General features: G+C 48.5%; 1 protein-coding gene across 2 annotated transcripts in view; it reads left to right on the forward strand.

Annotated features, from left to right (window-relative positions):
• Positions 1-1,069: 1,069 nt before the first annotated feature.
• The window catches only part of LOC146064808 (opsin-5-like), a 67,645-nt gene continuing 52,129 nt past the window's right edge, over positions 1,070-16,585 (forward strand). Inside the window, exon 1 of one of the 2 annotated variants that reach the window (XM_083178697.1) lies at positions 1,070-1,203. Coding sequence is in view for 1 of the 2 variants with exons in the window: in XM_083178696.1 (XP_083034822.1) it covers positions 14,679-14,751 (73 nt within the window). In the remaining variant the exon portion in view is untranslated. Of the gene's footprint in view, positions 1,204-14,521; positions 14,752-16,585 lie in introns of those variants that run through there. The other variant, XM_083178696.1, reaches the window with a different exon arrangement.

Below are 16,585 nucleotides of genomic sequence, written 5' to 3' on the forward strand. Positions count from 1 at the left end.
AATGGATTGTTAACCCCTTGGCTTCCTGGCAATGAGAATGTGTAGCCTGCACCGGGATGCAGTGTAAATCCCGGCGGTCGGGATCCCGGCGTTCAGAATCCCGACGCTGGAATCCCGATCGCCGTAATCCCGACACTTTCTCCCTCCGGGGGTGTCCACGACACCCCCGGAGGGAGAATAAATTAGTGTGCCAAGCGTAGCGAGGCACCGGGCCCACTGCGTGGCGAGCAAACTTTGGGGGCATGGTCTCACGGCAAAGGGGCATGGCCTATAAATAGCATCACTCCAGCGAGGCCACACCCGATTTTGAAGCTGTGGGGGCAAGGCCATAGGCCCCATAGTTTATGAAGTAATGCAAGTAAAATCCACAATTTTAACCGCTACACCGCAGGGACCAGACTGACAGTAATAGAAGTTACAGTATTGAAGTCAGTACTTCCATTAGTCTAACATGCTGCTGATTGATCCAACAAAAATAACTAATTGCTTTATATTGCTAGCGGTAGCGTACAAATTATAGGTAGCACCGCACGCTTGAATGGAGGCAGTCGTGTACTAATAGGATATTAAGAGAATCTCCCGGAATGGATTGTTAACCCCTTGGCTTCCTGGCAATGAGAATGTGTAGCCTGCACCGGGATGCAGTGTAAATCCCGGCGGTCGGGATCCCGGCGTTCAGAATCCCGACGCTGGAATCCCGATCGCCGTAATCCCGACACTTTCTCCCTCCGGGGGTGTCCACGACACCCCCGGAGGGAGAATAAATTAGTGTGCCAAGCGTAGCGAGGCACCGGGCCCACTGCGTGGCGAGCGCAGCGAGCCCGCAAGGGGGGGCGATCCACGTCCCCCCCTTGTCGGGATTTCGGCGATCGGGATTCCAGCGTCGGGATTCTGAACGCCGGGATCCCGACCGCCGGGATTTAATACTGAATCCGCCTGCACCTATGCTGAGAGAGGGTTTCTCTATCACAAAAGCTGGCAAACATCCACCTTCAGATTTTATAACATCCCCCCCCTTCAATTTACAAAGCAGCGGTGTCACTGACTGAGACAGCACCGGCACAGAAAGGGACAATACTGGTAAATGGAAGGGAACGTGTTTTTTTCTTGATTATCTTCCTTTTCGTGGAACGTTGTCAGGAAACATTGTCACTTTAGATCTCCAATTAGTGCGCCTGCTGCATGAAGGATACCTGATGTGAGGTACGTCACGTCTGTCCATCTTGAAGATTGTTATGATCTCTGCTTGATGAGGAATCCTTGGTCTTAGGGAGATGCAATCAGGATAATGTATTCAAGGGAAAAAGGGTTGATTTTCATTTTTGTATACAGGTTTTGTGGCTGTGGTATATGTCTCAGAGACAATGACTAGAACAACAATTCGGCCGATAATCTGGTCGACAGCAGAAGGTCCAAATACACAATGTTGACATCGACAAAAGGTTGACACAAGCAAACTGGTGAGATGTGAGAAGGTCGATGTGAGTTGTTTTTTTACTTTTTTTGTTGTCATTGTGGACAAGCTAAAGGGTTAACAATCCATTCCGGGAGTTTCTCTGAATGCCCTATTAGTACACGACTGCCTCCGTCAAGCGCGCGCTGCTACCTATAATTTGGACGCTACCGCTAGCAATATAAAGCAATCAGTTATTTTTGTTGGATCAATCGGCCGCATGTTAGACTAATGGAAGTACTGACTTTAATAACGTCTATTACTGTCAGGCTGGTCCCTGTGATATGGCGGTTAAAATTGTGTATTTTACTAGCATTACTTCATAAACTATGGGGACTCGGCATACTTGCCTACTTTTGATAACTAGTTTCAGGGAGATTATAGTTGGTAGTAAAATTTTGCACAGCGCCCAATTGAGGGGGCGTGTCATGCTCTACCCAAAGGGTGTGTCTAGTTCCATATATGGAGAGATTGTGAAAAGAGATTGTGAACGTGGTACCTAGAAGCGTGGGTGCGTACTGCTACATCTGAGGGGAATCTTTTAAAATGACGGTACTCTTTACCTAGAACGGCGCCCGTCGCGGGCATCGCGGGTACATTTATGTGTGGCCGCGACGCGACCGACGCGATGCCCGCGATTTCCCATTGAAACCAATGTTAAACATGGAAATCGTGTCGGTCGCGTCGCGGCCGGCCATAAATGTACCCGCGATGCCCGCGACGCGATGCTCCCGATTTCCCATAGGAATCAATGTTAAAAGGCGCGATGGACCCGATTTTACTGTTAAATGGCTCAATCCACCCGATTTGGCCATAGGAATCAATGTTAAATGGGCCACAGAGCCCATTAACCCTTAAATGTCCCCCCAAATTTTTAACGCCACCCCACGATCCACGCCAACCCGAAGCGTGGCGAGCGCAGCGAGCCCGCGAGGGGCGGCGGTACGCGTCCTCCGACCTTTTCATGCCCTACTATCCACTACGGCGTGGTGTGAGAATATAATAGTGTGGCAAGCGCAGCGAGCCACCGAGCCCGAAGCGTGGCGAGCGCAGCGAGCCCCGCGAGGGGACGCGGATACCTTCACAGTTATGCGCGTCCCCTCGCGGGCTTCACAGGTGTCCGTGGCGACGCGGACACCTGTGAAGCCCGCGAGGGGACGCGTCTACCTGTGAAGGTATCCGCGTCCCCTCGCGGGGCTCGGTGGCTCGCTGCGCTCGCCACACTATTATATTCTCACACCACGCCGTAGTGGATAGTAGGGCATGAAAAGGTCGGAGGACGCGTACCGCCGCCCCTCGCGGGCTCGCTGCGCTCGCCACGCTTCGGGTTGGCGTGGATCGTGGGGTGGCGTTAAAAATTTGGGGGGACATTTAAGGGTTAATTTGGCCTATTTGGCCCCAAATCGGGTCCATTGAGGCATTTAACAGTAAAATCGCGGTCAATCTGCCGTTTTAACATTGTTCCCTATGGGAAAATCGCGGTGATCGCGGTCATCGCGGGCATCGCGGTCATCCCGATTTACCCGCGATGCCCGCGATGACCGCGATCACCGCGATTTTTACCCCCGACGCCCGCGATTTCAATCGCGGGCGCCGTTCTAGGTAAAGAGTACCAAAATGACTTATATCCAAATGTAGATGAGCCCCAAAGCAGTTAGTAAGAGCAACTATACATGGTAAAGTGTTAAGAAATGGTCCTGATTATTCACTGTAAATGTATCTATCTCTCATTCCTTTCCCCACCAAAAAATGTAAGGGCTAGGTAAAATGAGGGAGATGGCTAGACTAATGAGGGAGAGAGGGAGATTGCTGCTATGTCAGGGAGTCTCCTGCAGAATGCAGGAGGGGAGGTAACTATGATGCAAGAGTGTAATGTGGGTTAGGTGACATGAGGAGGATTGCTAGACTAATGAGGAAGATTGCTGCTATGTCAGGGATTCTCCTGCAGAATGCAGGAGGGGAGGTAACTATGATGTAACAGTGTAATGTGGGCTAGGTGAAATGAGGGAGATTTCTAGACTAATGAGGGAGAGAGGGAGATTTCTGCTATGTCAGGGAGTCTCCTGCAGAATGCAGGAGGGGAGGTAACTATGATGTGGCAGTGTAATGGGGCTAGGTGAAATGAGGGAGATTGCTAGACTAATGAGGGAGAGAGGGAGATTGCTGCAATGTCAGGGATTCTCCTGCAGAATGCAGGAGGGGAGGTAACTATGATGTAACAGTGTAATGTGAGCTAGGTGACATGAGGGAGATTGCTAGACTAATGAGGGAGATTGCTGCTATGTCAGTGAGTCTCCTGCAGAATGCAGGAGGGGAGGTAACTATGGTATAACAGTGTAATGTGGGCTAGGTGACATGAGGGAGATTGCTGTTATTTCAGGGAGTCTCCTGCAGAATGCAGGAGGGTAGGCAGCTATGGGCCTCTGGCCTTGCCCCTACAGCGGCAAAATGTTGGCGTGGCCTCGCGGGAGTTATGCGATTTATAGGCCATGCCCCTTTGCCGTGAGACCATGCCCCCAAAATTCAAATAGGGGAGCCACACCCAGGGCAGGCGACAGGAGGGGTCAAGCGGGACAAGTGTGATGGGCCCCAGTGATCCAAAGGGCCCCAGAGCCTCCATGCCCAAACACGGCCACAGCCTGTACTAGCAGGCCTGTCAGTGACCCTCACGGCCCAACCGTCTACTGTGCACCATCTGTGTGTGGCTGAGTCTGACTGACTTACTGTGTGCCACTGCTGTCTGCTGTGTGTGCGCCCTGCTGCTCGGCGCTTAGCCATCTACTCTGTGTGTGCAAATGGCCTGGGGCCACAGTCGCACAGATGTACCCGCTGCTGGCACTGGCACTGTGGTCTCAGTCTCTGGCTCCTGTACTTGGCATTATTTTGTAAAAGTGACAGGCCAGCAGTACCCGGGAGCCAGCAGGAAGCAGCAGCCAGGAGCCAGGCCAGCAGGACTGAGAAAGAGAGAAGTCCGCACCTGAAAACAGGATCTGGAGCAGCGAAAGGTTGAATGAGGCTCATCCAGAAGAGGGTTGTGGGGATTTGGGATTAGGAGGGGGGCCCCAGAAATATCATTGTACAGGGCCCCAATATTTCTGTTGCCGGCCCTGCTAGTTACGCCCCTGTCTGCGGCCCTCATCCTCCTTTGCACTCCCACCCGCCTGCCAATGTCTGCCTACTCCAATCCCCTGCCCATTGCCTGTGCACTCACATTCCTATGCAGACCAGCAGAGCCGGCCCTAGCCTAAATGACGCCCTAGGCAAGATTTTGGCTGGTGCCCCCTAGCACTGCCTCTAGTTCCGCCTCTGACCCTGCTCCCCTTTCCCAGCACCATCAACCCTCATCATAGCAGTCATCATTTTGGTGCTCCTACCCGCAATATTTTAAATAGAAACAGTGCACACATTCGGTGTGCAGCCCAAACAGGGGTGTGTTCTTGCTGGGAAGGGGCATGGCCACCCAATAGTACCCCCAATTCAAATTATGCCACACAGTAGTGCAACTTTATTCACAATATATCATGCGATGGTGTCCCTTATTCGCGTTACATCACACAGTAGTATCACTTTACCTTATGTACATTACTCCTCACATTATTCACATTATACCCTTAGAAAAAAATCCTGAGAAAATATTGTATTGTAAGCACCTCCATGGCCACACTGCAACCCAGCACAAAGCAGTGTGTGCTGGGCAGAGGAGAAGAGCTGCAGCTGCTGCTGTCACTTAAGGGGAGGGGCCTGGGGCCCCCAGTGGGCCCTTCCATCAGACTTTGGCCTGGGTAATTTTTACCCCTACCAGTGGCGTAACTATATATTTTGCGCCCCCCCGCCAATTTTTTCCGGCGCCCCCCCCCCAATTTTTTTCGGCGCGCCCCCACCCCTACCCCTACCCATACCCATACCTGTCTGCGCTGACTCCGCTGCGCTGCTGCCCGGCCGCATCTGCGTCACTGTCCCGTCACTCGCTCCCGGCGCCGGCTCCTGCTGATAATGAAAAGTGACTCTTAGAAAATGGCTGCCAAAACTGTCTGCAATACGGGGGCAGCCATTTTCTAAGTGTCACTTTTCATTATCAGCAGGAGCCGGCGCCGGGAGCGAGTGAAGGGCAGTGACCGCAGATGCGGCCGGGCAGCAGCGCAGCGGGTAACTATAGCCCCGCAGCCCCCCAGGCGCCCATAGTTACTCTGCGCCTCCCCGCCATGGCGGGGGCTGCGGTGGCTTAGTTACGCCAGTGACCCCTACCCCTTTCTCTCGGCACCCATGATAATACCACACAGTAATGCCCCTTACACATGACACACATTATTAATGTCCTTATAACCATAATGCCCCTTACACATTATGCCAACCTTTATTAATGCCCTTCATACACATAATGACACACATATTATTAATGCCCTTATACACATGACACACATAATGCCTGTTACACATGTGTCGCACATTATTAATGCATTTACACATGACACACATAATGCCCCTTACACATACAGATGGCGCCGGGCTTGTCTTTGCTGGGGATGGCGGAGGACTCGCCACCCGCCATCCCCCGCCCCGCGCCATCTGTATGTCGGAAGGGGACGCGCGTGCACGAGGTGCACGCGCGTCCCGTTCCGACGGTGCTTTTGCCCGGGTCCCCGCCGGCTTCCCCGGGTCCCCGCCGGTCCACACCGCCCCCCCGCAGCCCCCCGCAGCCCTGCCCGTCTCCCTGAAGCTGGAGACGGGCAGGACTGCACCCGCCGCGCCGCCTCGCCGCCCGGCTATTGAGACGCTCGTGCGTGGGAGACGCACGAGCGTCTCATTCAGCCAGAGCGCCAGATTGCTGGCGGATCGCCAGGGACACGGTCCTGGCGCTCCGCCAGCAATAATAAGGCCAGCTCCATCTGTATGTCGCACATTATTAATGCATTTATACATGACACACATAATGCCCCTTACACATATGCTGAACACTATTGCACAACCACCTTAAAAAAGCTGTCCTGGAGTGACAGCGAAACCGGTTGGTGTCACCTCAGGGACCTGTCAGAGATTTGCCAACCCCATCCTGCTTAATCTCTGGATCTGCACCAGCACTTTCCTGGCAAGGACTCTATTTTCCAGCACATTGCACTTTATTGAGGAGTATTCACCGTCCAGTCAAAGCAGGCGGTGACCCCTCTTGAGAGCAGTGAGGAGAAGTAACATTCGGGAGTGCCATCCAACAGGCATAACAGTCTTCTAGAGAGGATCCCCCCAAATCACAGCCCCCCAAAAGGACTGGGACACCTCCACTTATTGCTTGGATTACAAAAATTCTGGACTCCATCTTCCTCCTCCTGCACCAGTGCCGGGACTGTATGAGTGACCAGAGCAGGTTATATTACCCCCTCATCATTCTGCTGACAGGTTCCCCCCCCCCCCCACTTCTTTTATATATTTGCCACACTGTATATATATACATTTTTTTTTAATATTAAATGTGACTAATAAATTGTTTTGCTATACTTTTATCTAATTGTGTCATTAAAACAGCGCTGCAAATTATCTCTTTTTCACTATTGCACAACCAACCCACCCGCAGACAGCACTCGCACAGCCGCTAACACTGTGACCTCTGCCTCTGCTTGTATACAGATGTTTCCTCATACATCTTGACTCAATAGGCCATGCAGCTCCTGGCCAGTTCTGGTAACGTTGGGTGCCTTTTTTGCTGAAAATTCATCTTATTTGCATTGTTATGACCAGCACACACAAGGAGTTTCCAATGATTACAATTATATGCGGCATGCCTGTATTCTGTGTGCGACTGTGGCTGTACCTGTATACGGAATGCTATGTTACAGGGATTTCCATGAATACACTATATTTATATGCAGATACAGCCTCACTCACACAAAGAATATAGGCATGCTGTATATCATTTTAATCAGCAGAAGCTGCTGATGCCCCTAGGCATTCCAAATGTCCTAGGCAATTGCCTAGTTTGCCTATGCCTAAGGCCGGCTCTGCAGACCAGCGTCTGTGGCCCCAATCCCCTCTTGTCCTCCCACCATAAGTAGGAACGGAGGGGAACGGAGGCAGGATAGGAGGATCAAAAGAGGTTAGGAGGAGGGATAGGCTAGTCGAAAAAAGTGGGTTTTGAGGGAGCGCTTGAAGGAGATAAGGGAATCAGAAAGCCTGATGGGTGGCGGGAGGTTGTTCCAGTGCAGGGGGGGCAGCGCGAGAGAAGTCTTGGACACGGGAGTGGGAGGAGGTGATTAGGTGAGAGGTCAGTCGGCGGTCAGCGATGGAGCGAAGAGGACGGGAGGGAGTGTGGATAGAGATCAGTGAAGAGAGGTAGGGAGCTGTGGAGGAGGGGAGAGCCTTGTAGGTGGTGGTGAGGAGTTTAAAGAGAACTCGGAAAGGAATGGGGAGCCAGTGAAGAGATAGACAGAGGGGGGAGGCGGAGGTAGAGCGGTGGGAGAGGAAGATGAGCCTAGCGGCAGCGTTAAGAATGGTTTGGAGAGGTGCGTGGGACATGATACTTTGACAGGCAATGTGGGCCCCTCTCAGCTCTGGGCCCCATAGCAGCTGCATCTCCTGCACCTACGGTAGTTACGACCTTGCGTACTGACATTTTAGTACTGACCAATTGTGTAGCGCAGGGGTAGCCAACACCAGTCCTCGAGAGTTCACAGTTCACATTTTCCAGCTCACCTCGCAGGTGCATCATACCTCCCTACATGACCCTCTCCAGGAGGAACAGAATGCTCTGCGACTGGACTTTCCTCTGTATTTATGATTGCCATCACCTGTGGTGAAACAACTTCCTTATTAGTTAACACATACCTCCCAACTGTCCCGCTTATCGCGGGAACGTCCCGATATTTTGGGACTTTCCCGCGTCCCCCCCGCCGCCGGCAGTGTCCCGCAGCGGGGGGGGGGGGGGCAGTTGGGAGTCCCCCCCTGTGGTCCGTGAATAGACGCTATTCTTGCAGGCAGAGGGGCTGGGGGCTGGCCAGCAGCTCACAGAGCTGCTAGGCATGCCCCCACCGTGGCGAGAAACGGGGGCGTGGCCTCGCGATAGCACCGCGAGTATAGGCCACGCCCCTTTCCAGCAGGCAACGCCCTCCGAAATTCGTTGCGCGCCTTCGGTGCGCACACCGTCCCGCCTCAGCCTGCACAGATGTTGGGAGGTATGGTTAACATGTTCAATACAGGTGACAGCAATCAGACATTAAAAGGAAAGTCCAGGAGCAGCGTATTGTGTCCCTCCTGGCATGGGTCATGTTGGGAGGTATGGGTACACAGGTGAACTCATTACTGACTGACACAATATAAAAGAGCCACAGGTGGAGCTAATTACTTCACTTGTGATTCTGTGAGGAGACCTGGAAACACGTTATCTGTTGGTAGCTCTCGAGGACTGGAGTCGGCTACCCCTGGTGTAGCGCAACTTCTCCTAGTTTATCATATGAATAACATGCTCATTGCCTAATTCCTACCTTCTGGGCTTTATACATCAACAATGGTGCAGAGAAACAGTTAAGAAATGACGTAATAATCCCATATTGTGCTGTGACAAGGTCAGTAGTAGGTAACAACCCCCCTGGATGTAGCACCGCGCACATCTGCAGTTGCTCAGCAACAAGGTGTCACTGGAAATGATTAGCAGATTAATAGTTTGTTTTTTATATAGCACAGTCAATAGGTCGACGTGCAATATGTTGACACAGGAAAAGGTCCACATGCACTAAGTCGACGCAAAAGAAAAGCCGACATGCAATAGGTTGACATGGTCAACACACGGAATGTTTTTTTTTTTCTTCACATTTCGTGTTTTGATGTCGACACCTATCGACATCTGCCGGCATGGCCCCCCAATTAGTGTACTGCATAACCACGCGGATGGCAAAGTATGAAAAAGTCATAAATAAATTATAAGAAAAAAATTGGGAAAAACTCATGTCGACTTGTTTTGTCAACAGTTTTACTTGTGTCAACCTCAGAGAAGTGGCCCATGGCAACCAATCAGCTGTTCTGTTATATTAGGCTGACTTCTCCTCCCTTATCACTGCTTCGTAACATCTACCCCATAGTCTGCAAAGAGTGGCCACTGAAGAGACAATCTAATAGAGAAACTGAATAGAATGTGTGGACCCTTTGCTGCAGGGCATTGAAGAATGGGAAAATGGGCACTAATTAAATCATCTCTGTCAATAGGTCTTTTGTGTCTCATTACCTGAAGGGGGCGCTGTGAGGTGGATAGTGCCTATCTTACATGTCCAGACAACAGTTGTTGCATTTGCAGTCATGCTACTCACTCTGCCAGGGCCAGGAAATCTGCTTTGGAAGATGCAGACCCTCGTCAAGGCATGCCTACTGAACGGGGGTGACAATTTCCCATTTCCTAGAGCAATCCACGCCACCACCCTCACATTGCCCCTCAAATAGCCATAGCAAATCATTTATTTATTATTTATTTACAGTTTCTTATATAGCGCAGCAGATTCCGTTACAGCGTCTTATATAGCACAGCAGATTCCGTTACAGTGTCTTATATAGCGCAGCAGATTCCGTTACAGCGTCTTATATAGCGCAGCAGATTCCGATACAGTGTCTTATATAGCGCAGCAAATTCCGTTACAGCGTCTTATATAGCGCAGCAGATTCCGATACAGTGTCTTATATAGCGCAGCAGATTACGTTACAGTGTCTTATATAGCGCAGCAAATTCCGTTACAATGTCTTATATAGCGCAGCAGATTCCGTTACAGTGTCTTATATAGCGCAGCAGATTCAGTTACAGTTTCTTATATAGCGCAGCAGATTCCGTTACAGTGTCTTATATAGTGCAGCAGATTCCGTTACAGTGTCTTATATAGCGCAGCAGATTCCGTTACAGTGTCTTATATAGCGCAGCAGATTCCGTTACAATGTCTTATATAGCGCAGCAGATTCCGTTACAGCGTCTTATATAGCGCAGCAGATTCCGTTACAGTGTCTTATATAGCGCAGCAGATTCCGTTACAGTGTCTTATATAGCGCTGCAGATTCCGTTACAGCGTCTTATATAGCGCAGCAGATTCCGTTACAGTGTCTTATATAGCGCAGCAGATTCCGTTACAGCGTCTTATATAGCGCAGCAGATTCCATTACAGTGTCTTATATAGCGCAGCAGATTCCGTTACAGCGTCTTATATAGCGCAGCAGATTCCGTTACAGTGTCTTATATAGCGCAGCAGATTCCGTTACAGTGTCTTATATAGCGCAGCAGATTTCATTACAGTGTCTTATATAACGCAGCAGATTCCGTTACAGTGTCTTATAATCTATAGGGATATAGGAGGGATACACAAGGACAGGCACCAGCAACACATACTTGCCTACTTTTGACAACTAGTTTCAGGGAGATTATAGTTGGTAGTAGAATTTTGCATGTCATGCTCCTCCCAAGGGGCGTGTCTAGTTCCATATATGGAGAGATTGTGAAAAGAGATTGTGAACGTGACACCTAGAAGCGGGTTGGGATCATTTGGTCTACAGCATGATGGTCCACAGTCATTAGGTCGACACCATTAGATCGACATGTAAAAAGGTCGACATGGGTCTAGGTCGACATGGGAAAAGGTCAGCATGGTTCTAGGTCGAAAGGTCGTTAGTTCGACAGGTCATTAGTTCGACAGGTCATTCGTTCGACAATGTTTAGGTCGACAGTGACACGGTCGACATGGGGTTTTTCACTGTTTTTTTTACCTGAATGTCAACACAGTCGACATGATCAGTTTAACTGCCCCACGCAATGCACACTATTTTATTCTCCCACCACTCCCTAGTGGATGGTAGGGCATAAAATACCACCTGTCGGCACATGTTGGCTCAAAAAACTGTGGAAAACCCCATGTCGACCTTTTGACTGTCGACCTAGACAATGTCGAACTAATGCCCTGTCGAACTAATGACCTTTTGACCTAGAACCATGTCGACCTAGACCCATGTCGACCTTTTCCCTTGTCGACCTAATGGTGTCGACCTAATGACTGTCGACCATCATGCTGTAGACCAAATGACCGCATCCCCCTAGAAGCGTGGGTGTGCACTGCTTCATCGGAGAGGAATCTTTTAAAAGACTTATATACAAATGTAGATGACCCCACAGCAGTTAGAAAGAGCTACTATACTTGATAAAGTGCTGGGAAATGGTGCTGATGATTTAATATAAATGTATCTGTCTCTAATTCCTTTTGTACCCAAAAATGTAACAGTGTTATGTGGGCTAGGTGACATGAGGGAGATTGCTAGACTAATTAGGGAGAGAGGGAGATTGCTGCTATTTCAGGGAGTCTCCTGCAGAATACAGGAGTGTAGGTAACTATGATGTAACAGTGTAATGTGGGCTAGGTGACATGATGGAGATTGCTAGACTAATGAGGGAGAGAGGGAGATTGCTGTTTTGTCAGGGAGTCCCCTGCAGAATGCAGGAGGGGAGGTTACTATGATGTAACAGTGTAATGTGGGCTAGGTGACATGAGGGAGATTGCTAGACTAATGAGGGAGAGAGGGAGATTGCTGCTATGTCAGGGAGTCTCCTGCAGAATGCAGGAGGGGAGGTAACTATGATGTAACAGTGTAATGTGGGCTAGGTGACATGAGGGAGATTGCTAGACTAATGAGGGAGAGAGGGATATTGCTGCTATTTCAGGGAGTCTCCTGCAGAATGCAGGAGGGGAGGTAACTATTATGTAACAGGGTAATGTGGGCTAGGTGACATGAGGGAGATTGCTAGACTAATGAGGGAGAGAGGAAGATTGCTGCTATTTCAGGGAGTCTCCTGCAGAATGCAGGAGGGTATGCAGCTATGCAGTAACAGCATAGCTTGTAGGTCCAGACGGGAAGTTCTATAATACATAAGTGCCTCAGAGTGTTATACGTGTGGAAGTTAAATATGATAGGATTGCCTGAAGAGGTGAGTTTTCAGGGAACTCTTGAAAGTTTGGAGGCTAGTGGAGAGTCTTTGTGCATGGAAGGACATTCTATAGGGTGGGAGCAGCCCGATAAATCATGCTGCAATCCGCAATGCATGACCCATTTAAACCTGCACAGAAAGGGGCCTGGGTAAGCGCAGTCTATCCACCATCGGAGAGGTATGCAAACCCTCAGCTTTGTGTACTCCTTGTACGCAATTGCTTTCTGCAACGTAATGCTTTCCTTTGTGTCCGGAATGATAGGGATGAGGTGGTAACCCTATACATTGCTCCACTGCATCCAGTATGGCTGCTGTCTCTATGAACCTGATTCCAGTTTAGAATTAGGGCTGGCCATCGAAGACTGATGATTCAAAATCATTGATGGTGTATGGCCGATGATGAATCCCCCATCGATGGGGGAGAACCAGATGGTTTTATTTGTTGTTGTTTTTTTTTCAAGGTGTCTGGACGAGGAGCATAGCTCCGCCCCTGACAACCCTGAAGCCCCGCTTCCACATTCTGATTGGCCCATGGTCATCCATCACATAGTTTGTTACTATCGATGGCTGGTTGCAGTATTGACATCGATGGTAACCATCGTTGATGACTGCACTGATGGCCATCCCTTGTAGCGCTATAGGAGGGTAAATACTGGCTGCTTCTGCATGTAGCCCACACTGCAATTTACATTTTATGTTGGATACACCTCACCCAAATCTCTCTGCACATGTTGCATCTGCCCCACCTGCATCGCAGCATGGTTTTGCCCAGTTGCCTGCTTTGTTCACCAACATGAATTCCATAAATCCTATTGCCATGTCAGCTCTTTGCTTGTGATTTTGTCTTAGTCAACCTTGTTCGTGTCAACCATAAGCTGTGAACATACTGATTGATGACCTGTGGACTGGATCCCAGCCAGCGCTACCTGCCGTATGTTGCTCCACTACTGATGGTCACCATTAATGGTTAAACAAATGATCACTGACATCAGTGGTGAAGACCCACATATGCCCCCAGCATGCAATGCTTCATATGCTGCCACTGGCATGGCAAGCTGAGAGTTGTAGTTGAAGTGGGACTAGTTGCCCAGTGGTGTACCTATGCCAACACAGCCCAATAGCTGGCGAGGGGGGCTGGCACCGCGGGGACGCAGGGACTCTGTTGGCAGATTCCGAATGGAATCTGCTTAAAAATGGCTCACCAAAAACGAAACAGTTGTTAAAGGTCCTTCTGGAGGTCTGGGACACGCAGCATGTACAGTGCTACCTGGAAGTTCCGGATTCTAGGACTGCTGGCTCACTGTTAACACCTTGCAATGAGCATGTAACCCCTGGAAAGGAGCATGTAACCACTGGCAATGAGCATATAACCCCTGGCAACAAGCATGTAACCCCTGGCAATGAGCATGTAACCCCTGGCAACAAGTATGTAACCACTGGCAAAGAGCATATAACTGCTGGCAACAAACAAGCATGTAACCCATGACAATGAGCATGTAACTCCTGGTAATAAGCATGTAACCACTGGCAAGGAGCATGAAATACCTGGCAACAAGCATGTAACCCCGGCAATGAGGATATAACCCCTGGAAACAAACAAGCAATGTAACCCATGACAACACGCAAGAAATCTCTGGCAACAAGCATGAAACACCTGGTAACAAGCATGGAACACCTGGCAACAAGCAAACAAAACCTGGCAATGAGCATGTAACCCCTGGCAACAAACAAGCATGACACCTGGTAACCATGTCAACTATCATGAAACCTCTAGCAACAAGTCTGGAACACCTGACAACAAGCATGGAACACCTGACAACAAGCATGGAACACCTGGCAACAAGCAAGGAACCCCCTGGGAATGAGTATGTAACCCCTGGCAACAAACATGAAACACCTGGTAATGAGCATGCAGGTAAAAAAATTATAATTAATGTATCGGTGGAACAGAAACTTTTTTGTCAGGGGGCGCAAAATTTCAAGTTCCGCCACTGCCTAAGCGCATTCTCTTCATTGCACTTGCAAAGACATGTGCCAGTCACTCCACAGCCCCCTCCTCTGTAGTGGTGCACACCTCCTCCCCTAGTATATACTTGTTATAGCCAATCTGTGGGACCTGGCTGCCAGTCCCTCCTGCCTCCAGGCTGATACATCGCTGCTGCCTCTCTATCTATCCCCCTCTCAGCATCATCAGCTTCTCTTCTGCTCCTATCTGACACATTGCAGGAGTTTGTCCATCTCTCCGCACACATCAGGATAATGAGCAGACTTCCTTAGTGTGCCACTGCCTGGACCATGGAGGAAAAATTTATTTCCACATTACATCCGTATGTGGACTATGGAGCTGGGATCTATTTATTACTGATAGGTAAGTGCTGACCTGTGCTGGGTCTTTAAAAGGAATCAAAATAGGAAAATTCAACTTTATAAATGACATCTCTTGGAGACAGAGATAACAGCTGATACATTGGAGTTTATTATACTCAATGGTACTTTCTACTTATTTATGGCTGAAACTGGATCAAATATATAACATTTATTATTATTATTATTATTATTATTATTATTATTATTATTATTATATGTTGCAGGAAGCTGTGATCTCCATAGCACAGTGCTGCTGATAATTTGCAGAGAAGTAAGCAGAGATGATAGGCTGTGATTACTTTGAGGAGGGTGTATTTGTGGTTTGATAAATGACTTTTGGAATTCACCTTATTATACGTTGTTCGCCGTAATCCCTCGCAGCTTATCACACAGCTGTGTAGGACTATGCTCAGCTAGAACTTCTCTGATGTTATCTATAATGTCTCCAGATGTCGGGTCAAAAACCATTTCACAGTTGTCTTCACTGCACTCTATCCCCACCACACCTACAGTAACCCGAACCATAGAGCTTTCCTCTGATCCCTATCTCTGGAACTCTAAACCTCAACTGCAGCATCTAAATCCATCACTGTTTATCGACAATTCCAAATCTAAGTATATTATTATATAGTAACATTTTAGTCAGTCACTCTGCTGTACTGTCTACAATTGCCTACATCATATATAGTCCTATATTCGACATGGTTATTATGCCTTCTGTTGCTGTGTGCCTCCGACTATTCATTTAGATTGTAAGCTCTTTGGAGCAGTGTGTTCAATGATGAAGTTATTTCTTCTGTTGAATTTGTTTATCATTATTTTTATTATAATTATTATTATTATTATTACTAATAATGATGATGATAAAGCGCCACAAAGGGTTGGCAGCGCCGTTTGAACAACGGTCTAACAATCTTACATAATAAAGACTCTTTTCATAGTATAAAGTAGGAAATAACAAAAGGACACTAACTTTAAATATTGTCTGGCTTAACGCTGGCAAGTGTAGAGAACTACATGTGCCACCTTTCTGCCCTGTCACCTTTTCTCACCTGCCTAGAACCAGACACCCAGATCCCCCGCTGATGCCCATCTCCACCCACAATGAGGTCACAGAACATTGAACAATAAGGCCACTCCTCCAAGCCATATTATGAGCTAAATATCATATCTCCGATGAACTCTGGCATTGACGGGAGTGTGGGGAAAGAGAAGGCAAACAATGTAATGTGCTAAAATAGCAGAGCTCTTACCATTATTGTATAAATTAGGTACCCTCCTACAACATACATATTTTATGTAAGTATTCCAGTAATATTTGCATAAAACAAAACCAAAAAAGGAAAATAAAATCAATGAACATAAAAACAAGAACAAGTAACCAGTGAAACGTACTGAAAACGTACTAAATAGTCAGCATGCTGTTATAATCATCTGAAATATTATTCTTGTTAAGTGCTGAACCTTGTGTGCTGCAGGTGTCAGTCTTAACCTCTGCTCTGGAAAAGACTGCATTCAGTTAAAACAACAACAAGCAGCAAGTGAAACTACATCTACTAGCTTTCGAAGCATTAGCTTCGAGTGGGCTTACCAGTCAACTATATATACTGTATGTCTAGTCTAGTGTCTGAGTGTGTATCTCCGAAACACTGCCACCTGCTGGCAAAAGGTGAAACTACATCTGTTTCTCTCACACACATGCACAAACACAGATTCAATCACAAGGGGTTGGGATCATTTGGTCTACAGCATTATGGCCGACAGTCATTAGGTTGACATGGTAAATGGTTGACATAGGTCTAGGTCGACGCATGAAAAGATCGACATGGTTCTAG

Source organism: Crinia signifera, chromosome 3, assembly GCF_055691185.1.
Source record: "Crinia signifera chromosome 3, ASM5569118v1, whole genome shotgun sequence".
NCBI lineage: Eukaryota > Metazoa > Chordata > Amphibia > Anura > Myobatrachidae > Crinia > Crinia signifera.